General features: G+C 43.2%; 1 protein-coding gene across 1 annotated transcript in view; it reads right to left on the minus strand.

The window, feature by feature from the left end:
• Positions 1-2,552: 2,552 nt before the first annotated feature.
• Positions 2,553-24,695, minus strand: part of EGFLAM (EGF-like, fibronectin type III and laminin G domains) — a gene marked incomplete at its 5' end in the record, with an annotated part of 55,000 nt that continues 32,857 nt past the window's right edge. Inside the window, 10 exons of the mRNA XM_008946164.1 lie at positions 2,553-2,707; positions 3,234-3,337; positions 5,381-5,464; positions 8,181-8,324; positions 9,174-9,252; positions 13,601-13,781; positions 16,279-16,395; positions 17,865-17,976; positions 22,288-22,531; positions 23,266-23,391. Coding sequence (XP_008944412.1) covers positions 2,553-2,707; positions 3,234-3,337; positions 5,381-5,464; positions 8,181-8,324; positions 9,174-9,252; positions 13,601-13,781; positions 16,279-16,395; positions 17,865-17,976; positions 22,288-22,531; positions 23,266-23,391 — 1,346 coding nt within the window. The remainder of the gene's footprint in view (positions 2,708-3,233; positions 3,338-5,380; positions 5,465-8,180; positions 8,325-9,173; positions 9,253-13,600; positions 13,782-16,278; positions 16,396-17,864; positions 17,977-22,287; positions 22,532-23,265; positions 23,392-24,695) is intronic.

The raw sequence follows: 24,695 nt of genomic DNA on the forward strand, positions 1-24,695 counted from the left end.
CGTGCCGCAGCCGGGTGATGCCGCCGCTCCCCATGCCCGCGTGCTGACACGCGTAGCTGGGAACAGACATCTGGGGAGCTCCTGTTTGCTGCTTTCCTTTTTCCACAGCAAGACCAGAGGTATTTCCTTCCACTCCCCCCATACCCTGTATTCCAAAGAGCAACTTTTGTTCTGGAGAAATAGCACCTTGTACCAAAACACCTGTTATTCTGCAGTAAACTATCATAAAATAGAGACCTCTCATGCCAGATGCTTCTCTTGCAGCTGCTCTCCGAACCCTGTTGCAGAAATGAAAGGATGGGAAAGGCAAGGCACACGTGACAGAGTGGAGGTTGATGCCATTTCTGGACCAGCGTTGTGCCCCCGTCGCCAGCAGCACAGCAGGTCCCCAGGAGCAGGGGGATTCAGACAGCCAGATCTCCTTACCCTGCACCAGGTCAGGACAGGACACCACCATCTGCGAAACCCCTCAGGCTCATAATATGAGTCTTCCCTCCCCAGCAGCCAGCAGCTGAGACACACCCAAAGCCGTGTCTGGCCACCCTGGCAGGGCTGCTGCAGTGTGCAGGCAGCAAGACCGTCGGCCTCCAGAGGATTTAGTTTGCACCCCCCTGCAAACTCTGCACATTTACCCTTTACAACCCACGGCATCAAATTCCATTTACTTTCCTTTTAAAGCCACGCTTGATCCTATATAGTTAATCCTGCTTTTTCCCAACCATGCACAGGTTTCTCTCTGCCCATGGGGCTCCCCAAGCCAAACAAAACTTTGCTCTGCCTGGGAGGAGAGCCATGAGTGTCTCCAGCTCCTCTGAAAGCTACCCAGGTTTCCTACAGACAATTTTTCTTAACTGTAATTTGGGCTGGGGTCAAAGCACAGGTGCACATTACATGCTGGCACCACCATGTATTTTTCTGCTTCTTTCTATGTCCCTCTATTTGTTTTTGACAACTGCTGCCATATCTACAAGAAGCACAAGATGATTAACATATGTGATTGGGGTGCTCCCTTCAGTGTGCACGAGAGGAGCTGGGGTCTCTTTGGCAGTCATCATTGGACATTATCTAGTATGAACTGTTATTTTTTCCACTCGAGCCTGCAGCTGCTCACAGTCAGCTGTAGGTGGGACTAGTCCTGAGACATGTTTTAGCCCCCAGAGAGGCAGGAGCACCCTCAACACAGTAAAAAGGCAGCAGAAAACTCCTGATCTCCATTGCTTTTACCACATTGGGTCATTTTTAACTCGTAAGCATTCAGAGGAGCTTGTGCCTTTAAGGACATCTGTGCTTCTACTACTGCCAGCATGTGGCGAGCCCTGGGGTGCCTCACTGCACCCTGGGTCTCTTCTACACCCGATGGCTCACCGATTCACTTCAAACAGTTAAGGAAGAAAAAAATCCCCCAAACAATGAAATTCTGGACCATTTCCTTAGTGTCTCGACAGCACTCGGTTTGCCTGCTTAAATTACAGCATGGCAATCAAGATTGCATAAGTGTTGGTCCACTGCCTAGAAAACATTTTAAGAGGACTGTGACCCACCAAGGTCTCTTGCACATCTCTTCACATTTTCAAGAAAAAAACCAAAAAGATTTATAATACCACAGTAGCAAGCATTTGCTAATTTTTCCTAATCTTTTAATCTGTTTAAGACATGAAAGCTTCATAATGTACAATTTTAAACTGTCAAAATTTACAAAACAAGAAGAGTAGGATTTAAAACTGGTCATAACTCACAAATATCCCCATCAAAACTGTGTAATACAGACATTAGGCCTCTCATATAACAAATTTAAACCACAGGTCACTGCTATTTTTAAAAGTGTGCAAAGAGCTAGCTGTAGATTATGCCTAAATGTTAAAAGTTATACCATGTAAGCAGGTCTGCTTCTGCTATAAAAAATACACAAGTATAAAATTACTTCTACAAAATTGGTTCATTGATTTTGTTGCTTGTAATAAAAAAGTAGACTTTTAGTAACTTTCTGCCTGAACAAACAACAATATTTTGAAACCAGTCACTGCAGCAGTTATTTACACAGGGTGAAACATAATTTAGCTAAACGAGAGAGTCGTAAGAAGAACTCCTTGTTCTGGAACACACGTTTGGATGCATAGATACACTGCCTGACGGTGTGTGTGTTGAACAGCACAGTCATTGTACAGCTGCAGGGTGGGATGAATGCAGGTGTTTCAAGACTGCTCTCTTTGATATCACAGAAGATAACCTAAGGACCACAACACAGTCATTGAGCTACCCGTAACACCACATGTTTCTCTGCCGCTCGCACTGATGCACAACCTTTAGCACTCACTAAACACTTAAAAGGTAGAGAGGGCGGTTCCTACACAAAATACTCAGTTTGGTTTAGTCAGGAAAGGAGAGGGAAAAGTGTTCTTTTGGGGAGGGGCCGGGGAGGGGGGTTCCCTTTGGCTCTGTCACCTTCCCAGATGGCAAACGCGGGCTGGCCGTAGAGGTCTGTGGCAGCCGGCCCGCCCTCAGCCGCACACACAAGCACACGACCGGTCCTCGGCACCGGGGCTCCTCTCTTGTCACTTGGTCCCGCACATGTTGATGTTCTTCCCGTCGGCAGCGTCCTCCACCAGGGAGATGTGGTAATCGGTGGAAAGCGTGAGGTGGGAGATGCAGCCCACCAGGCCCCGCAGGTACTGCCTGTTCGTGTGCAGGGCGATCTCCTTCATGCCGCCTGGGGGAAAGGCAGCGTCAGGCACTCCCCACCGCCGGGCTCTGCTCCCGCCCTGCAACACCACCGCCCCTCCCCCAGCCCCTCAGGAGTCAACTGTAACTTACAGGTTGCTCTGCGGTTTTTTTAAATACATCTTTCAAGCACTTGCAAGTACAGAGGGGATAAGCAGGAGATAATAAACTAGGATGCGAATTATTTATTACTGTAGAAATCGTAACATCAGTTAGAACTGAACAAGCTTGTGCCCAGACTCCCACTAAGGTGCAGGGTTTGCAGCTACTACTTGTTTCTCTGTGTTCCTGCCTAGGGGTACCACAGTGCACCCCGTGATGCTGGTCCCCTCTCATGCCAGTCCACCCCACCACACCCACAGAAGCCTCCCCTCAAAAACCAGGCTGTGGAGGACCACAGGATGCCACCTGAAGCTTCATCATGACATGGATGGAGGTGGGATCCCCTGCCTTGCAGCCAACCTTGCAAACACAAAAACGTGCCCGGGTCCTGAAGGTGAACGGTGAGCACTCACCTACATAGAGATCTCCATTGATATTTAACTGCCTCATCTTCCCAGGGGATTTACCAGTCCTGGCACCGTAATCATCCACAGTTACTTTTCCAGACTGCCCGTCCCTGAAATGAAAAACAAACCGCCCTCATCCAAGCAGCCTACAATCAGGTGGGAGGAGGAGCAGCACCATCTCCATCTTGCCAAGAGACCAGGGTGACTCAGTGCTTGGCAGGGTTCACAGCAAGGGCCTGAGACTGATGCAATGGAGCCCCACAGAGAGCACTGTCAGATGGCAATCCAGACCCTTGAGGACAGGTTTTCTTCAGGGACTAAGATATCCCTTTCAGGGACCTGCAAAGGGTGTGGAATGCATTTGTGGAGGAGAAAAAAAATAAATGGGAAAGAAGTAGATTGCACAGCTCAGGAGAGGGGAGGATGGACAGGTTCTAATGTGGTGTTAAAAATCAGATAGACCATAAAAAACAGCAAAAGCTTCCAGAGAAGGGAAAAAATAGACAAGCTAAGGTGAAACACACTTAAAAGCAGTTGTTTCTTACTTGAGCTCTTAGGCCACATCCATTTTATATATGGTCAATAACTGCACTGGCAGAAGAGCCACTCAATGGGCTCCTATGATCACAGAATTTGATCACAAGTTCACAGAATCATTGAATCACTTCGGTTGCAAAAGACCTTTATGATCATTGAGTCCAACCCTTAACCCTACTCTGCCAAGTCCACCTCTATGCCATACCCACAAGCACCATGTCTACGGGGGTTTTAAACACATCCAGATATGGTGACTCAGACACCTCCCTGGGCCACATGTTCCAATGCATGACAACCCTGTCAGTGAAAATGTTCTTCCCAGTGTCCAGTCTGAACTTCCCCTGGAGCAGCTTGGGGTAATTTCCTCTTGTTTTACCACTAGGTATTTGTGAGAAGAGACCAGTGCCTACCTCTCTACAGCATCCCTTCAGGTAGTTGTAGAGAGTGATAAGGTCTCCCCTCAGCTTTCCTTTCTTCAGACTAAATAGCTCCAGCTCCCTCAGCCGCTCCTCATAAGTCTTGTTCTCTGGGCCCCCCACCAGCTTAGCTGCTCTTCTTTGGACCCGCTCCAGTATGTATTGAGGTGCTCAAAACTGAACACAGTATTCAAGGTGTGGCCTCACCAATGCCAAGTACAGAGAGACAATCACCTCCATGGTCCTGCTGGCCACACTATTTCTAATACAAGCCAGGATGCTATTGGCATTCTTGGCCACCTGGGCACACTGCTGGCTCATATACAGCTTCCTGTAGATCAGCACTCCCAGGTCTCTTCCCTCCAAGCAGCTTTCCAGCTACTCTTCCCCAAGCCTGTAGCATTGCCTGGGGTTGTTGTGACCCAAGTGCAGCAGATGACACTTGGCCTTGTTGAAGCTCATACAACTGACCCTGGCCCGTCGATCCAGCCTGTCCAAGTGTCTCTGTAGAGTCTTCCTACACTCAGGCAGATCAACACTCCCACCCAACCCGGTGTTGTCTGCAAGCTTACTGCAGGTGCACTCCGTCTCCTCATGAAGATCATCGATGAAGATGTTAAACAGAAGTGTCCCAATACTGAGCCCTGAGGAACAAGGCTGTGCTATGTCAGCCTGCGATTTCCCAGGAACCAGCATCTCATGAAGAGGGATCTGTGCTTTCCCTTCTGGGCACACTTGCCTCCCATGAGGTAATGAGCTATAAATATGAGTTATATATACACAGCAAGACATCTGCACCTCCTCCAAATAGAAAAAGTAGGCATACACTGTCCGTGCTCCAGTGCTTGTGCCAGCCCGCAAAATGCTCACTAGGGAATTTCAAAATGCAGACATTAAAGAAAAATACTCTTAACCCAAATGGTATGGGTTTAATAGAATGTCTGTCACAGCCCAGAATAGCCCTGTGTGACTTTGGCAGTCTGCCTTGAGCTATGCTGAGTTGGCACTGTCACTTCCAGTACAAAAATCTTTGTGTACTTCGTACTGAAACAGCCAAGTTGCTAACAGCTCAACTCCCAGTCGATGTGACAGCATGGAGGTGCAGTGATTCACACCTGACTGGCATCCAGGCATGCCAGCCAGCACCTTTAATAGCAGCCTGGCTCCTCAACACCTCGGAGCTGAAGCATGGACACTTACCGAACAGCCTTGACTCTATGCCACCGGCCATCACTGAAAGAGCCATTCACCATGATGGAAGCAACGCCGCTGCCCAAATTGTAGCTACAATTAAAAAAAAAACATTAAAATGTTACTGCCTCCCATGCAAAGACCACCTGCCTGCCAAATTACTCAGATGTCCTTACTCTGTGCTCCACCTGCTCAGCCCCCAGAGCTCCCCTTGCAGCTCAGATTCTGGGGTGACTCAGTGGAGTCCTTTGGAAGCCCAGCAGCAATGCACTTCTCTTGCAAAGTCAGGTTCATGGACTAACAGGAAAAATCCCCTCCTGCCCAGGCCAGAGTGGGGAGCATCGCCACCATTCCTTGGGAGCAAGAAGGGTGCCTCTGCATGGCAGCTCCTCCCTGAAACAGGAGGTTATGAAGGTTAGTGACCTATGGACCTTTGCCCTAATGGAAGAGACCAGTGGGAGGCTGCAAACACAGTTAATAGATAAATTACTGCGAGAGCAAATAAGCACGCCACCTAGTGCAGACCTACAAATCATCTGAATTATAGGGAAGGTTGAGAACTGTGATGTAAGAAAGGATGAAACCTAATAAATAAACACAGAAACAATAACAAAGTTCCCTGCTTCAGCTGCAGCCCTTGTTATTTCTTTTCAATGTTTGCTGCTAGTATTATTTCAGGGCTTTTAGTGTTTGCTGCTACTAAAATTACTCAGCAGACATAATGTACCTATCATGTTTACACTTCAGGCATCTTAATTTCTGGGTTCCAGAAACATGGCCCAATCTTCAGGAAGGGGAAGTAGCTGCTATAACACAGTGAGTTATTGGGTGCTCAGCTGCCTAAATAAGCAGTAGAAGTTAGTCTGAGTCAGCTGCTGCTGGCCTTCAGCCTGTACCAAGGTAGAGAGATTAAAGTCAACATCAAATCTCTCCAAAGAAGGCTGATCCTGGAATGAAGTTCATGGCCAGTGTCAGGGACTTGAGAACAGTGCATTAAGTTGTGAGCTGCAAACGGCAAAACGGTTGTCTCAAACTTGACTCATCCCCAGAGCTTTGAATCTCAAACAAGCATCTCCTTTTATTCAGGATGAAGATACCAGTCTAGGTCAAGAGCTACAGAAGGATCTGGCTACTCAGGACTGCATCTAAGTGTTACACCTTCAGTTACAAAAATGAGATTCCTATCTCCTAATGAACAGGGATCCCCTATAGTAGTGGTACAATCTTCTACAGAAACAGGACGCAACAGAAAGCATTTGCAGCAGCATTTACATTGTCCAGGGAACCTACTCTGCCAGGCCATAGAAAACAGGAAAGAAAAGCTGTGTTTTGAAATTCAAACCGGACAAGAGCACAGACCTTTAATTTGAGGCATCACGAAACTACTTCTGTTCAATTCCTAGCCCTGATATTCTCCTAGGCTCAACTCTGAAAAGTGGAAAAGTAGCAGGAAGATCACTCTTTCTGAAAGAATACGCTATTTTTTTTCCCCTGCATTTTACTTTCACCATCTTCTTCAGAGCTCCCTTCCAGTATGCAGTGATTGTTGATAAAAAGTTTTAATTTGGGATTTTAATTTTTCACTTTCTTAAATGCATGTGAAAGGTACAAATATTGCACTAAAATTCAGCATTTTCGGTCCAAAACTTTTGTCTATCTTCAGCTCTGGAGAACAGCAACAACCCTAATAAAAATGCTTTGTGACTAGAAAACAGACAGAGTTGGTCACTCACTACCACACACCCTGTAAAAATAGAATCTCCCACAGACATTTTTAAAAAGCAGCATTTCTGCAGAGTAAGTTCCTTATTTATAAAACAATGAGGAAACTAAGAGTTTTTGCAAAGTTATCTATGCAAAATTGAATGCAAAAAAGCTGAAAAAATTAATTTAAATGGAAATGTACAACTTGTTTATGCGTCCATGGTAGAGAACAACAACCAAGGTATGTGAAGTAAAATATAGCTTCAAACTGGCTTAAATGATTAACAAAGTATTTGTCATTTAATTAACAGTGCCTCACAACAAGCCATTAAAATGGCATTTGTATTTTGCTGTTTTGGTGTTTGTCTTACACAATCTAAAAGGGGATCATGAGGAAAGACAGGGCTTTCAAAAGGCAGGAGTCCCAAAAGAGGATCATGCAAAAAGCTGCAGAGAGTCTGCCTTAATGCCTGCAAGAGAGAAAGTGATTCTGGAGAGAGAACAGAAGTTCAGCCCAACGTTTCCCAATACTCCCCAGCTTCAGCTTTTTGACAGTAATATTCTTCGTTTCTTCAGTAAGTGGTTCTGTGTATGGTGGTGGTAACAAAGCCTGGTGACAGCTGGGTTTGTGTCACAGGGTTGGTTACTTGGGGGTTTGAGAAGGTGGGAGCCCAGCTCCCCTGTGCACTCTCTGGTGAAGAGTGAGCCTGCAGTGAGCATGGGCATCAGCAGATTATTTCCTCAACCCCTGCTCTCTGCAACCCCACACCTCCTCTGCTTAACGGAGATTGCAAGTGCTTTAAGAGGCACAAGGGGAGTTATTGACAATACTCTTATCCTCATAAAGCAATTTATAAAAAAATCACATTAAAAAATGCATGTTTTAAAAACTGGGAGGGAGGAGGAATGATACAATTTTTGCAGCACAGTATCTCTTCAATTCACATTCCTTCCCAGACAACAACTAGACCCATCACTGAACAGAACCTTGAGGATATAATTGACTCACACTGTAACACAGAAGAAGTGAACTGGATGTGTTGTAGCAATTCGCTCGGGCCTTGTGTGTATTGTATGCAAGACAAAGTAAGGAGAGAAACTTTACCTGAATATTAGTGCTCCTTCTTGAAGGCCTAGAGAAATGAAATCACTGTTACGTCGCATGGGACTGTCTCCCCTCCACATCAAAAGACCCTCCTTCATTGTGGTTTTAAACCTCATGAACACGTTTGTTCTTGATCCTGATACCCTGTTTAATGTAAAGGAACGACACAACAGTAAAATAATGAGTTGGGACAGACTTCTTTCAATAAAAGATGGTGTAGTATTTCTTCTCCACTGGTCTTGTGGGCTACTGTCTCGCAACTCGCCTACGTGCTGATGTGTGAGGGACTCTGGTTCACATCCCCAATTCCAGCATTTCGGAGTGGAGGAATTGAACTTGACCTTCCAGAATCTCAAAACCAAGAGATACTCGTTTATTCCACACAAATAAGAGAAAAAACTTTTTCTCCCCAAGTCTAGTGGGAAATGCAATCTAACAAGCAAATTTTGAGAACACCCAGGAGACCTGGTGCCCTGAGAAGCCGGTGGAAGAAGTGTTAAGAAGGGCAAAACAGAAAGTCCCAGTAGGTGAGAAATAACCAACCTGCAGGTAAAGACACATGTGAAGCCTCCTCTAGCCAGTGGCTGAAATACAGACAGATGGAAGAATTTGTTGAAACAACCCAGAACTTGCTGGAGTCTGGGCCTCTTCTAGGGGTAAATTTTAGGCTAAAGCAGAAGCTAAAATCTTAGTCTTTTCACAGATGCAGGCTCTGTATGGCTGTTCTTCGCTCTTGGAAAGCGCATACCAGTCTCCCATGCCAGACATATGCTGTAAAGGCTGTTTCTCTACAGGTTGTAAGATGCTTGGATAACTATAACAAATTAAGCCATGAGCACAGCATAGAAAATGTTTTTTCTTTTCCTAAATGAAATTTTAAAATATAGCAAATACAGTTTAAAATAATTAAATATACAACATCCTACTATGTAAGGCTCCTAGCATTATAATGGTTAACAAAAAGAATATTTATATTCACAGTAGATCCATTACCTTTTCAGGATATCTGGATTATCATATGTGAGGTAACTGCGACCAATAAATTGTGGGATTTCAATTGCTTCTGTAATGGCTGAAAAGCAAATAAAAAAGTGAAGATGAGTGTCAGCTAACTGACATGGAAATGAAAGGAAAAGAGACAACACTGTTTTAGTGACTCACTCCCACATTGGCAGATAGCTGCTGGTGGCACAGAACTGAGCTGAACTCATATTCTTTTGCAAAAAGGCACCATCAGTTTGTACCTACTTGTAGGGGCAGTAGTTGAGATAGTTTAAACTGCTGATTGTCCCTCTTACAGCCTTGGTGTCAGGGCCCTAATGTATTGCTCCACCATACATGTTAGTGCAGGAAAATATAAAGTATTGGGAAAACATAGCAAATACTGTTTTCATCTGTTTCCACATTCCTTGAATCTCTGTGTTGTTCAAGCCACCCTCTTGCCAAAGCTTATGCATAACCACCCTTTGTTCTTAGTCTAAGAAACTCCTACCCAGCTCCTAATGGAGCACCATGTGCAGAGCACATACTGGGACCTCTCACCCCTGCAAAGTGAGGCCAGGAGGCAGCACAGGCAACCTGTGAGAACCCCATTTTCTCTTTTTTGTACGTGACTTTGCACAGAGTGGCTGCTGCCGGCTCAGGGCTTGCCTGTGGGGTGCAGTGAGGGGAGCGGCTATCTCCAGGGAGGACATACAGGTGCCCCTAATCACTTTAGGACTATTGAAAGCAAATGAGATGACACTAAAGACTGTACAACAGAGACTGCAAAGCCTCTTTCAACCAGACCTGGAGCTGGTGTAGTGCTGCCCATGGAGAACACTGGCAAAATAACCCAGATGTGTGACAAAAATCACTGAACACCCCTGATGCACAGCCTCTGGTAGGCTACGAGCACTGGCCTTAACAGATTTTCTTTTGAGTGAGCATCCTACAGGTTGCTGCTGATCTCTCTTAACTGTCTGCTGCATTACTATAAGCCAGTTTTATAAATTCCTTAAAACAGCTGCCTTCAGAGTATTTTCTTCAGGAGAACTAATCCCTTCAACCCACATCTAATCCTACCTGTATGAATTTCAAGCTTTTCAGGGCATGGATGTCTGTTTTCTTTATGCAGTGTAGAGGCTGGCTGTGACAACTGGTGTAGTCTAGCAGCCAACAACAGCAATATGAAATTTAGCTCTAAGTGCCAAGACTGAGAATTTTAGATAATGACAAATGTCTGTTTTCATCCGCACTGAAATCAGGAAAGCTGCCTAATGTGTCTAAAGAAACCACCACAGGCAGTCCACAGTCTGCAGCCTGCCAGCCTCATTGCAAGATTGCAAAAGATGTGTTACACTCGGCCAGACATCTCTCGCCAGGTCTGACGCCTTCTGCACTGGACAGTCTCTGACCACGGTGGATGGCAGCAGAGCATGAAAGGAGCCTTTCTTCCCCTGTCACATCCCACACTGGCACTACAGCCTCACTGCTCTTGCCTTCAGCAGGGGAAGGCGCCCATGCCATGCAGCAGCCCTTGGCCTTGCTCTAGCACTCTGACTTCCTCTACAGACTTTAATGGGCATTTATCTACGCTTGCTCTTCTGTACACTCTCCATGTGCTGCACTGAATTTGGCCAGAAGAAAACAAGTAAATATTAGCAGTACCGTAATGTATGCAGGATCTTTGCAACTGGAAAAGAACCGGACCAGTAAGGAGGTCCAGGACTAAACACCTTCACCCTCTCCTCATCACTGTTTGGCAGAGAGGCAGTGAAGCTCTCATGACAAGTGTGAGTGTGCTCTGAACTGCAGGGCAGCCTGAAGTAGCACCTACCCCTACAAAGCACTCAGCCAACTGTCTGGCCCTACTGCTTTGCAGATACAGGAACCAACTCTGCAGCTGCTGCTCTGCACTTGGCAGGTGTTCTGCATGCAGAAAACCTCAACAAGATGAGGTTTATGGAAGTACCATGTAACCCCAGAAGATATTTTGGCTTATTGACAGAAGCTTGCCAGTCTTAATGGAAATCCAGCACCCAGATTGCTAGAGCAGACACAGACACACAGTGACAGGGCAGTTTTCACATCATTTGCAGTACTTACTGTTTAGGCAGTAACTTCCACACTCTGCAGTGAGTCAGCACAAAACAAAACAAGAACATTCTCATTTTTTCATAGAATAAAAATCTCCTTTCAACCAGTTTAATGCTCACCTTTCTGCAAACCCGTGATCTCCACTTCCTATTTGTGTAAGTAACTATAATCACCTATGAAAGTAGCACTCTTTTATTATTGTTCTTCCTCAAATATTTGTATTTTCCTTCTGAAAATACACAAATGTGCAGACAGTGCCAGAACTAAACCCCCTTGCTAGTTCTAGGTCTCAAGCGTCAGTAACATGCCGTGGTTTACCCCAGGGAACAGCAACAGTTCACTGTTCTACTCCACATTACAATTTAACATAAAAATACCTTTAACGTTCCCCACTGCTTTGACAGAAGACATAAAACCCAGCAATGCCAGCAGAAACACTATTGAATCCCTGGCCAATGACCCATAATGGTATGAATCATTACCTCATACATCTCATACCAATCTCGCTTAAGTTGCTTTATAGGTGATATGTGTTATTTTGGAGAATGAGGTGCAGTCCCTCACAAGCACTTTTTTTTTTTTTTTTCAGGGTGTGGTGTTGCAAAATCCCACCAGCAAAGCAGGACGGAGACTTCAGCCTCTCACATACCTGCTAAATGCACTAACCCAAACCTCATTCTGAAGCAGAAGTGGAGACACACCTGGATCCTGCCTTAGCTGCGTCTCCACCCTACCAAAGAGACACAGGTGAGGATTATCTCAAGAAATCTGCTCCAGGTTCATCAAGGCTGCTTTAGACTGAGGTTCAGGAGAGACCTCCACGCCTTGCACATCCATCAGCAAAAACTTGGATTTCTAGTGGCAGCCAAGGCTGCATAGGTGCCAGGGAGATGAGGGGCACCTGAACCGCAGCCACAGGCAGCAGGAACAGAAAATAGGTGACTTGTGCTTTTCAGCACTCTTAAAAGTGAACGGAGGCTGAGTTCACACAGGAAGCAACGGCCAGGATCCAGGCGGAGCCAACGGCAGAAGGCAGCCGACGCCGCCTCTGACAGCCTGGGCACCCGCGGAGGTCAGGCCAGGCAGGGGAGCGGCAGCAGCACAGGCCAGCAGGGAGGTGTGGCAGCGGGCAGCTGGGCATGGTGCTCCCGGGGCTCAGCAGAGGTCACAGGCAGAGGAGTGGTGGGGAGCTGTGACCTGAGCACCGCACAGGCGCTCGCTCGCTGAACGGGCAGGCGGCCACACGCCCGAATGCAAAGCATTCACTTGCCTTGCTGCCCTCTGGAGACTGCTGCAGATACCATCTTGAATTCGGGAGTTTAGCACCCTGCACGTAGCTGGAAAGCCAAAACTGCAATTCTCCCTCCTCCCCACAGAGAAGCCAGGATAAATGACGTTGCTCTAGCTATTTGTTAGACCACAACAACGTAAGTGAAGGGGCTTCTTGCATTGTATTTTAATAACGTGTTTGCTCTGAGATATTGTCTTTTTCAGAAGAAAAGGCCAGTCCATTAATCATGATTTAACTAAAACCACTCCTTTTAACTTTGAAGTTTGTATTTGTGACAAACGAAGGAGTGGGTGAAGACAATGTCATTCAGCTCTTTTGAACCAAGTTTGTTGTTACATTACAAAGCCTTCCCTTAAGAATTTTTCCAGCTTTAGCCTGACGGAAGGGAAACATCTCCATCTAGTGGAATAACCCAAAGCACTTTTTTTTAAACACTTCATGCCACCTGAAAACTTTCCTGAATCTAAAGTTTGAACTATTACAGTGGCTACGAGGAAAGAGGAATAACGTGCATCTGGGCATGTTTTCCTCCTTGGTGGTCTCCGCTGCTGTAAAAGGTAGGGTTTGTGCAAATGGTAAAATGACCATTAGAGTAGTGAATGTTTTAAAAAAGGACCAGACCTTTCTGTATATGAGAACAGCATTTGTTGTGAGCCCTAGGGAGGATAAAATCACAAGGGTTATCAATGCACATGCTTCAGGATGTAACATAATCACTGGCTGGAGGACACTGGCAGGAATTCCCCCTTTGTGTGGCACTGCATAATTAAGGAGGTTTATACAGTGTTCAGTGTTGGCCACCAACAAGCAACTAGATACCAGGCTCCTATCTACGGGTCATAGCTCTGTGCTAGGATAACAGTTACCATGTTCCTAAATAACAAAACAAATTCTTCCCTGAGTAAATGTAATGTGCATAGTTGCAAAGGGAGCTCTGGCCTCCAGGGTTTCTATTTCAAGGGATGTGTACGAAAGCAGTTGTAGGTGCTAAATCTCTCTTTTTTTGTGTGATTGACTCCAGCTCTCTGGATTGAAATGCAGACATTGTTACCTTTTTGGCAGTGTTGCCCATCAAAGCCCAGGGGACAGTCGCATTCATAACTGTCCTTCTTGGGAACACAGGTGCCTCCATTTGTGCATGGTGAGCTCACACAGGGGTGGGCAGCATTTGCTAGGTTGATCCCAAAAGTGAAATCCTGTTTCACATCAATTGCCCGGTCATTCAGGATAATCTATGTGGTGGAAAAACAAAAAAAAAAATAGAGAGGAAAACATGCTAAAAACATCTGAATTCCCAGTACTGTACTGCTAGTCAGAAGCCTTCTCTAAAGACTTCAGAGAAATGTAACCTTTAAAATTTGTCCAAAAGTCTATTTCTTGTAACGTGTGTTTTCCAGTCACAGAGGTCCAACTCACTCTGTTGCTTGCTCTCAGCCACTGGAGATTAATTTTCATTGTTTTGTGACACAGCCTTAGGCAAGCCCTGTGAAGCTGTGTGGGATTTACCAGTCTTGTCTCTGAATGCTGGCACAATGATTTGCAGCAGCTGAGCTGCGAGGTAGGACAGTAAAATTAGATGAGCACTGCTGAGGAACAGTGTTTCTGAGATCAGCAAAACACCCCAAGAGAGGAACGTTGACAACAGAAACACTATGCAGAACAGTTTGTTTTTCCACATTTTCTGTTGCTTTCTAGTATCTCATTTTGCCTGAAAGGAGCTAGAATTAAGATGAATTTAAAACATAACTAATGACTTCCCAAAATTGTATATATAAACCAAAGAGAATTGTTAAATGCTGGGATTTTTCCAGTTTGTCAGCAATTCATCTTCTCTAAATGAGTTTACATAATCTCAGATAGTATCTTGGCAGACAGATTACATGTGTGCATGGCTTCTGATCTCAGCTACATCAAAATAAGAAGTCCACTTTCACAAGCAAATAGATTTTGAGGCCAGAAGTGATAACTGTAATAGTTATTCTGGCTCCTGTGTAACTCAGATGATGCACCTCAGAAGGTCCTGCTGGGAGAAGGGTCTGCATCAAGCATATATACTCCAACTCCAACAGCACAAAATCCAGCGCTGTTGTAAAGATGGAATAGTGAACACTTCACTACCTTTTCAGCTTCTTTCTAACTTCTGGCTATGTTGTTCCAGAGGTTAACAAGCATCAGCTTTAAAAAATGTGTCTCTTATTTCTAGGTTTGAACTTGTCTTCAGCTTCAAGACACTGTTTGTCATTGTGCCTTTTTCTGCATCATGTCAGAGTCAGGAACTCAAAGAAATCTCACCCTCATGTAGGAACTACCAGACCACAATAAAGTCACTTCTTAACCTCATCTGAGTAAACTAAAGAGAATGAGATCTTAGGTCTTTCTATACATGGCACATTTTCCAGTACTTGTATAGAAAATGTTTTCATGTAGTTCTCCAAAATCCTATGATGTATAAACACAGCAGTCAAATAAGGGTCTCCCAGTGCCCAAAAGGCAGACAGTACACTTTCTTAACATCCCATTCAGGCCTCTGAGAAGGCAAATCCACCTTCCCAAGTACATCACAGAAGCAGGGGCTCACACTCAGCATTTCCCAATCCTTATTAGGTCCTCTGTACTCTAGGGTACAACCCCTCACCTTGTAAGCATGACCTATGCTAATAGCTCCTAGGCTCCCTATCTTGCACTCCAAAATGCACTGTGTTTAGCTGTGCTCACCTTTCCAGTGATGTTCATGTGACTTAGCCGTTTCCATCACTATTACACGCTCCCTCAGCTTTCTTGAACTTCCTATTTTCTCCTAGACAAAGGAGAAAACTAGCTCCTAGCTGACAAAGAGAGTAAAAAATGCTGGACCGAATGACAAAACCATTTACACTGAATTGCAATTACCTTTCTGCCCTTGATCAATTGTTATAAGGTGCGCTTCAAGGGTTTTTTATTTATTAAGTGAATCTGAGACAATCATTCACTCATCTAAATCTGTGACGATTCAGGGCCAACCTTCCAGTTTTATTCAAATTATTTTAGGTATGCATAAGGAGAACAAATGCTAGTTCAGTTTGAACTTTCTTTTGATTACTTATTAGGACTTATTATGAATTTACAGAATATGTTTTCCAGAAAAGAACTGCACCCATGCACAGCAGACCCCACTGGAACATCATCCCTAATGTCTGCCAACAAAGACCCCCTCCATTCATGTGCCTCATAAAGAATTGTGGGAGGGGAAGGCAGTGAGGTGTGCAACTGCTTTGTAGTATAACAATACGCTAGCTGGACTGGGATCCACTTTAATTTGCACCTTCTTTTTCACTCATTACTGTACTGGTTACAACACACCTTCAGTTGCCTCAGAGTGCAAACATAGAACTGCTTTGAGCATTTTTTCTGTTCATTATTTACATATGATGCTATAGGGCACTCTGAGGACTCTCAATCTTGATGTAGCTTTGTGTATCATTCTGAACTCAGAACAGTATGACTTCTGCTCACTTATTACCACAGTATGCAAACTAACAGGGAGACTGGCAGTGGTTACACTTAACGGCTATTAAAGTTAGAACAACTTTTCACTGTGAAATGTATGTTTAAGCACTCTGCGGTGAGCTCCTGAGGTGAAATCTTGGATTATTTTGACTATTGCCAGTGGTGTAAGGGACAGAATCCACCAAAACTGTGCAGTGGATGAGATGGAAATAAATGCCTCCGGTGGTTTCTGTGAGCACATACCTTCTGGATGCTCCCACTGAAGGGTCTAAGGATCCCAGAGTTCTTCTTCACAGCATCGTAACTAGGGACTCCGCCAATAAATATTTCAGAGCTGCACTTAATTTGTGTGAAAGCCCCCTGCAAGAAACATGCGAATAACATTTTATTAGAGTAGGTGGAACCATGCTTGTATCTTCAGATTAGCCTACACTAGATCTTATAGCTTCCTTTAATGCCTCTTTACTTCTGTTAATTGCATTTCTTTGTAAAATTGTTTCAAGAAAGCCACTGTAGGGCACTCTCTACTGACTGCGCTTTATCCTAATCAGAACTAGCTGAAAAAATTGAATTATTTCAAACTGGGGATACAGAAGGAAGAAAGACATGAGACTGACTCATTGTGACTTCTGACCGCACATCTAGCTGTTTACAATGACGTGAAGTACACTGATGTGAATCTAGAACCAGAATGAGGTTCATGAAGTTAAAATCACAGCAAAGTCCATGCAACAGAGAATATTTCCACTGTCTAAAAATATAACCCACAGCAAGTTACAGGGCAATGAAAGAAACACTGAGTTTGCATTAGTTACCAGAAGCAGTTCTCAGGGCACCTGACAGGACACTAGTCAGGGTCCTGGAGTGGACTGAAAGATGTTCAACAGCTAGAGACAGGATGACTGTGTAATTCCTGTCCTGCAAAAGCTCCCATGATTTCTTGGTTGGCATCTCCCAACTCAGAGAAAAAAAATGGGAGTCCATCTTAACCCATCTGTTTAAAAAAGTCTTGACTGCTCTGCTTGAATGCTTCTTGACATAAAAATGAGAATTTCAGTTTGTTTATATTTTTCAAGAAAAGTATATGCCTTAAATAGTTTCTCCATTTGCAGAAAAACCTGTAGATGGTTTTGCTAACAGGATCTAGATTCTGGTTTTCTGGCCACATTTTTCACTAGGAAAGAATAAAATACATCTTCCAAGAAGTTCTAGCCTCAGGATCTTTGGATTAAGAAAGCACTACAGTGTAAATACCCTCGATACAAGCAAAACTTTACCTTATTACAAATGTGAATCACTATAACCTCTTGGTGAGGGAAAAATAAAATGCAAACCATCAGCTGACTATTAGACCTAGCTCTGTCCTGCAAATTACTTTTGCAAGGACAAGACAAAGAAACAGTTCTCTTTCAGCCTACTTTTCCAGTACAGTATTTACACAGAATTTAAAACAAGACTTTGTGCACATAATTTTCAATATCATCCTTCTCCAGACGATTAATTTCATAGTGCACACATTGCTTGGCAGACTCAGCCACAACCCCTAAGTACCAAGAGAAGAACCTCAAGTATCTCAGTGTATGAACAAAACACTAAAATGTGAGTCCAGTTACATGGCAAGAGCCATTAAGGTTGTGATTTCAGCTGCCTTTACAAGGATCCCTGTCCTCAGAGGGAAGACTTCATGTGCAAATTTCCAGTTTTGGGCTTAAGAAAATGTTGCCCTAATGTGTACACTTTTTTAAGCTTATGCAAGCTTTGAGGGCAGCCTATGTAGTTTACCACGCAATCATTTTATAGTCTAATAGTCATAGTCATGACAAGCTTACCTCTGCCATCCCTTCCACTGGCTTTTGTTTATCCACCTGTAGGATACCATTCTTTGCTGTGCGAGACACTCGCAACTCATGCCACTGGCCCAGACTGACAGGTTCTTCACTCCTGTTCCAAGGGAAAGAAAACTTTCAAGTATTTTATGCTATTGCCTTTCTGGTATTTTCAAATATTGTTGTGATGTTAAAAAGTCAAGTCCTTTGGGATGACTTTCTAAATAAAAAATAAAAACAAAACACTGTTTTGTTTTCCTTATAAGGTAGCAACATAATTTCTGAGCCCCATCAGCAAAGGGAAATAAGACTATGTTCCTACAGCAAATTACAAGCACTCTACTTTTAACGCTTCTATAGTCACCATGCATTTCATCTACCTCTGACACTTCTGCTCAGTTATTTATAACGCATAAAGACAAAGTTTTGTCTCAGTTGTACATCCTCATTTCATAATGACATAAGCCTGGAGATAAAGCTTCCCCCTTAATGGTCAGTATAGTCTCACATTCTTTGCCCTCTTTTAAAACAGAACTACTTTGTGTTGGTTTATCAGCTTTATTTATGCAGCCTGTTACAGTGACATCTACAGACACACACACAGCCCAGCTGCTGTACATTAAAGCACTAAATAGTACTTTAATGGGGAAGTAACTAAAATACAGACCTAGTGATGTGATGAGATCCTGGCTAGGAACAATAATCCCTAGTTGTGCAAAGCATTCACCAGTCTCAAAGGAAGCATTTAAAAACTGTTCATACAATCTTTATTAGCTCAGCACTAATATGAATAGCAGACTTTATAAAGGGCAAAACCACATCCCCCTTTACAAGTTCTACAGAACTTTGTATCTTGTTTTCAAATGTCATTTTACTACACTGGTTAAAGCATTTTATGTCTAAATGTTATCTTGCAGCCTTTCCTCCAGAAGCAATGACCGTGTGTTTGAATCATTGGTCAGGCTGGAAAAATCAGAATCCGTGTTACCTAGGACACCAGAATACTTCTGAGCTTTCAATGAGGAAAATAGTTTTGGATTAAATAATGTTTTGTATTTTCAGGTCACTTACATCTAAAAATAAAATTTAAAAAAGGGATACATTTCAAAATTAACTGAAAAATTTGTGATTTGAAATAGTGAATCAACAGTGATCAAAATGCTGATTTAAAAGGCATATAATTTTGAAAATGGGAAATTAACAATTTTTCTTTTTTCTTTTTTTTTTCTGAATAATCAACATAAGATTTGAAATCTTTTTGTTGTATCTATTTTGCCTCTGCATATTTTCTCAAGGCACATTTTCGTCTATCTGTACAACACTGGCAGTATTAGTTTGACCCTTGATTCAGAAAACCTTCATGAAAAAGTATCACTGAGCAACATTCTTCTTATTATGTAGTAGTATTTAGGACAAATCAACAGGTAAAAGAACTTAATCACCTTAAAAAAGTCACGATATCCCCAGAAAGAAACCAGGTAGGTTTCGCTGGCTACTAAGTGGCAATACATACATTTTATCTCCTCTGCTGACTAGGTCATCAACATGTTAACCCTCCTGCTCTGCTAGATCTAATTACAATTAGGGATGATTAAGTCTTGCAGCGTCTTCACTTCAGAGTTGCAAGCTATTTCTTGAATATTTCTTGGATTCTCAGGCTTTCTGAAACCAGCATGAGTTTGGTAATACTTTCTGCAGGCATTTGAACACTTCTTGCTCTTCTTGTGCTGTGGGACTGAGGATTGCTTTTGTCCACATAAACCAAAGCTTAAAAAATAAACTGAATTAGGAGCATCTTGATCCTGCAAATGCCTGGCGAAGGGAAATCCCAGGGGACAACAAATTCTCCTCCAAGACATCTTGGTAATACCTCAGGTTCTGCATCTGTAGATCCTCTCAGCAACCCTGCTCCCTCCCTAGCCCACTGTGCACACTGTGCTGCTGCCATCCCAAGACACTACAGGCAAAACATGGGAAATGTCACCTTTCCTACTGTTGCTGCTGCCACATATAAATGACTTTGCCTCACCCTTTATTATAAAGACATTATAATTCTGTTCTGATTATATCATAATACTTCACAGCCTGATCCTATGGAAGAGATAGTCAGGATGCCAGAATTATATCCTTGCTTAGGACAAAGGGTAGGTGTGAAGAAGTATGGTGAATATCAAGGCATGCTTTTAAAGGGATGTTGGCTAAGCAGGCAAGAAAAATAGGGAAGCTACTTATTTAATGATTGACAATGCTGATGACAGGGTGTGAGTGCGTTCACATTATCTAGAAAAAGGAGCTGAACAGGACATCCTGACAGCTTTCAACCAAGCTTGCCAGCCTCAGGAGTCTCACCCATTACCCAGGTGCTAGATGGTGTCCTGCTTGCTCTTCTGCTTTCCAACAGAAAGGGGCAGCTTCCACACCCAGGCACATGCTTGTGGCTCATACCACATTTTACAAATCCACATCTTGGTTAAACTTTAGTCCAAGCTGTTCTGAAGCACTACAATATTCTTGGTGGGAAAAAACAATAATGTCTACATTAAAGAATTAGACAGCTGTAATCAGAAAAAGATTGAAGACTGTTGTAAAAAGCACCATTTTGAGTTGGAGGAAGGTCTCTGACATCAGCTATTTCTGTTGGTTTTCAGCAAGAGAAAAGAACAGGGCGAGTATGGAGTGATTCTTTCCTTGATGTATCCTCCTGGGCTTCTGGCAACTTGTCATTTAGCAATTTCCTGAGTCAGAGGCTGCATCCGTACATTTGTGTTTGATCTCCCTCAATGGAGCCCTTCTTCAAATTTGTCTAATGTTGAGGGTTTTTAACCTATTTATAGTCCTGTCGTCTGTAACATGCTGTGACAATTAATTTCCATAACTTATTTATGAGCTGTCTGGGGAAAAAAAAAAAAAAGTAACTTACTTTCTCTGCTGTTTTTTGGTTTGCAGTTTCACTGGGCTCCTTCTAATTCTTCCATATTGCAAAAATAGTCACTCCTTATGTACTTCCATGTCATCCACAAGTTAAAAAGCTTTATCATACTTCCACCAAATTCTTTCTTTTTCAGGCTGAAGGGTCCTGCTGTATTTGTGGAAGACATTTCTTTCTGTCCCCTGGATACCAACACTATTCTTCTTTCTTGATTTTCCTAATTTCTTCTGAAATGAAGTGACTAGAATGGCAGCATGTTTTCAAAGGTGCATTGTGGATTTTTGCACAGGCATTGTTCCTTATTCCATTCCTAATAATTCTCTGCATTGTACTTACATTTCTGTATTTGCCTCTAAGCAGTCAGCTGTTGCTATCACAGAACTATCCATGATGACTTCAGGATCCTTCTGTCTGACAGCACTAACTGTATTGCCACAGCTGTGCATTGTTAGGGTTCTGCATTACTTTGCATTTGCTCCCTTGAAATTTCATCGCTCACTTTGTCATCTGAATGGATCTTTTTTTTTGCTTTTTTCAGTGGAAAATCAGTACCTTTCTCCTAACTGAGGTACAGCCAAAATTCTTGATGTCCATCCACAACAAACATATGGTATGCAAGACTTGCAGGCAGTGTACACGTTTTGTATAAGCTTTATATAGACAGTTTCTAAATACTATGTCAGCCTGGACAAACTGGCAACCTCTTGGACCACATCCAAGGTACTGAGTGCCTCTGTTTGGCCCACTGCCTTTTCAGAAGAGCCCAGGGAACAGCTGCCCAGAGACTGGGCAGAGAGAGAGAGAGAAAGGGAGGGAGAGAGAGGGAGTGTGAAAGAGGTTGTGAGAGTAGCCCTTTTTTTAGGCATTTCATTGCTCCTATCCTAGACACTAATTTGAGGATGTGATAAATCATTCTCAGAAAGTCCGTTTTTATCTGGAAGCCTAAGTGACTCATTTAAACATATATTTATCTTTTAGAGTGCTTCAGTTATTTAAATTTGCTATTAGCCTCAGATCTCTCAAAAACAGCGTTATGAGGAATGGGTAGACCTGAAGGTGTATATTCGTGTGGCACCTCCATCCCAGTACCTACTGCCTGGACCTGAAGACCTGGGAGCAGGGTGCTCACAAAAGTGCCAATACTGTGCAGTCCTAAGCCTAGGAAGATTATGTGTAAAAATATTTATAGATCCCCTAATTAACTATGGTACAACATCAAGGAGAGAAGAATGGTATTTCTGCAATACCATCCAGAAACATGCAGTACGATGGTGGTGTTATGGTAAGCACTGATAATAAAGCTTTGAAATATAAACTTATGTAGGAAGAAAATCCTGTCCCCTTGAATACAGCTCTAGTGTTTCTGTGCTTCCTTAGAAGAAGTAGGCACTAGAGACGGATGGGCTCCCACACCTTATTATCGGCTATTACTCTTCCCAGGCCATTTCTCTCCTGGACCAGCACCACTGGAAAGGAAACAAAAGCGATGCTGTTTACCTGATAACAGCTGTTCCTGAGCCACAGTCGAACCTGAACTCCACATAGCCAGCCACCATGTTAATGGAAAGGAAGTCCTTGCTGTCTGTGTCGTAGCTGTACAAAAGGACACCAGTCTCTAAATCTGGACGAAATGTCATCTCAAACTCCATGAAGGAAAGGTAATTCTGTGGTTCCAAGGGCCAGGGTGTGCTAGCAAATGACCTTAAGGACTCGTTGAATTGAGGTATGGCCAAGGTGAATGCTGGAAATCCAGAATACACAATGAGGTCACTTGAGGTTCAGAGGTAAGGGACTGACTTCTACCAACCACTATCAGATTCTTTTGTTAGGTACTTATATGAAAAACAACTAAAAAATTTCATCCTCCAAATTAAAAATACTTCTACCCTAGTTAGCATTGCTTCACTCTTTAATCCCTTCCTTTCCTCGGGATGTATTTGTACTATAAAGCTTTGTGCTCCTTTTCCTTAGTGCTTCACCACAGCATTTTTCGAAGTAGCAAGCATGCACACAATGGGTGGTGGCACGAAAAGTTCTGCAGCACAGAATATATAGCTGTGTGTTTTTGACTATTTGTTTGGATCTCTGTGATTTCAGCAGAAAATTGGTATTGGATCCTTTACATTTCAGAACATACAACAGACACCAGTTTTAGGAGAAAAGCACACATATTTTTAGAGTTTTAGAGCTGTGGAGTGGTATATTGACTTCTGAAAGGTAATTTTGATATGCTTAAATATAGTTAGTATAAATAAGCAATGGGGCTTGAGAATCACTCATTATGTAGGACCTGGATGTAGCCCCAAGGAGAATGGTGGGATGGATTTCTGTGTGATTTCAAAAAGATGAGGTAAACAAGTACTCTCTTCTGTCCATGTAATAGCATAAGACCTCCTAGGATGTCACTATGTGGCGAACACACTGAAAAATAAATTACACATACAAAGAAATACAAGCAGCCCAGCATCCTCTCACCTTCTTCACAATGATGACCTTTAAATCCAAGGGGGCAAAGGCAAATGTATGAATCTGCTTTGCTTGCAGTACAGGTACCACTGTTGATGCAGGATGCCTCATCACAGATGCCACTGCTACACTCACCTAAACACAGAGCCAGAACATTGATCTATCAGAGAACTTTGTCAAAAAAGATTTATTTGGCTGTTGATCATTGAGCTAACCAATACAATTTGGTCTCCTGCCTAGACTCAAAAAACTCTTTCCCAATTTGTCAAAGGGTGTGCAATTTAGACAAGGTAACTTTAGCACTTTTTTAGTACCAGAACAGCAAGAGACCTTAAAAATTGCAAAAATTAGCCCTTACTACCAAACCATGACAGCTATAGCTTTCAATCATTCCCTGGATTACCCTTTTTTTTTTTCTCCTCTTGTTTTCATCTTTATTTTCTCATAAAATAGAAATCTCTTTAGATTGTTTACAAGCACTCTGACTTGTTTAATTTCAATAGCCCTAAGTGCTTCTTTGTTCAATCTAAATTCGTGCCATGGTAAACAATGAAGGTGTTAATCATCATCAGCTAATCTTATTAACTAAAATGAGGCTGTCAGCCCTCTTGTCTACACTAAGAGTGATCCATACCATCAGCATATGGGCTTGTTAAGAAGTGTTTCTACTACGCTGCCACATAAATGAAAATAACAAGATTGTTTCTTTTTGCTGGAATTAAGCTGAAATTGTTGTAAAACAAAGAAGTTACTAATTTACTTCCTAAAATACAGTGCTCACAGTGCTCACTGAGCCATCTTTTCCCCTTCTGGTATGCATTGTGATGGCCACAGTGAACTGGAGCAGGACAGGTATTCAGTCTCCAAGATCCCTCACCGGCTTATCAATTATCACTACAGTGGCAGAAATTAGTAGCACTAGCTGTTTTGTAGATGAGGAAACAGAGACAAGACATGTGGAGAAACAAGGATCTAGATGTATTGAGACACAAAGAGAAAACTAAGCCAATGCTCATCCTTACTGTATTTGCTGCACTTTTAGTCAGTGCTGGCAGATCAAACAGATCGAAGTTAAACAAAGTCTTTGAGAAACAGAAAAGGACAAGGAAGGAAACATTAATGGGACAAGTCACGGCCTCACTGGTTTGAATGACAGCTTGAACTGGATCACTCTTGGTATTTAAGGATAGGCTGCTCTCACAAACTCTCAGTGACTTACCATAGCCTTCAGGCCAGCACAGGTGACTACACCAAAAAGGCAAACTACAGGTCTGCTTGGCTGCAGTGGCAGACGAGGAAGGAGAGAAGCTGCAGCAGGAGTACAGGGTCCTGCCATGCCTGCTCCAAACCATGAGTGCAGCCTTCCCACCAGCCCCTTAGCTCACGTCTGGTGGACTCCTGCTACAGTCAGCAGTGACGGTGCAGGGGCAGGATGGACC

Source organism: Merops nubicus, unplaced genomic scaffold (genome assembly GCF_000691845.1).
Source record: "Merops nubicus isolate BGI_N331 unplaced genomic scaffold, ASM69184v1 scaffold32328, whole genome shotgun sequence".
Classification (NCBI taxonomy): domain Eukaryota; kingdom Metazoa; phylum Chordata; class Aves; order Coraciiformes; family Meropidae; genus Merops; species Merops nubicus.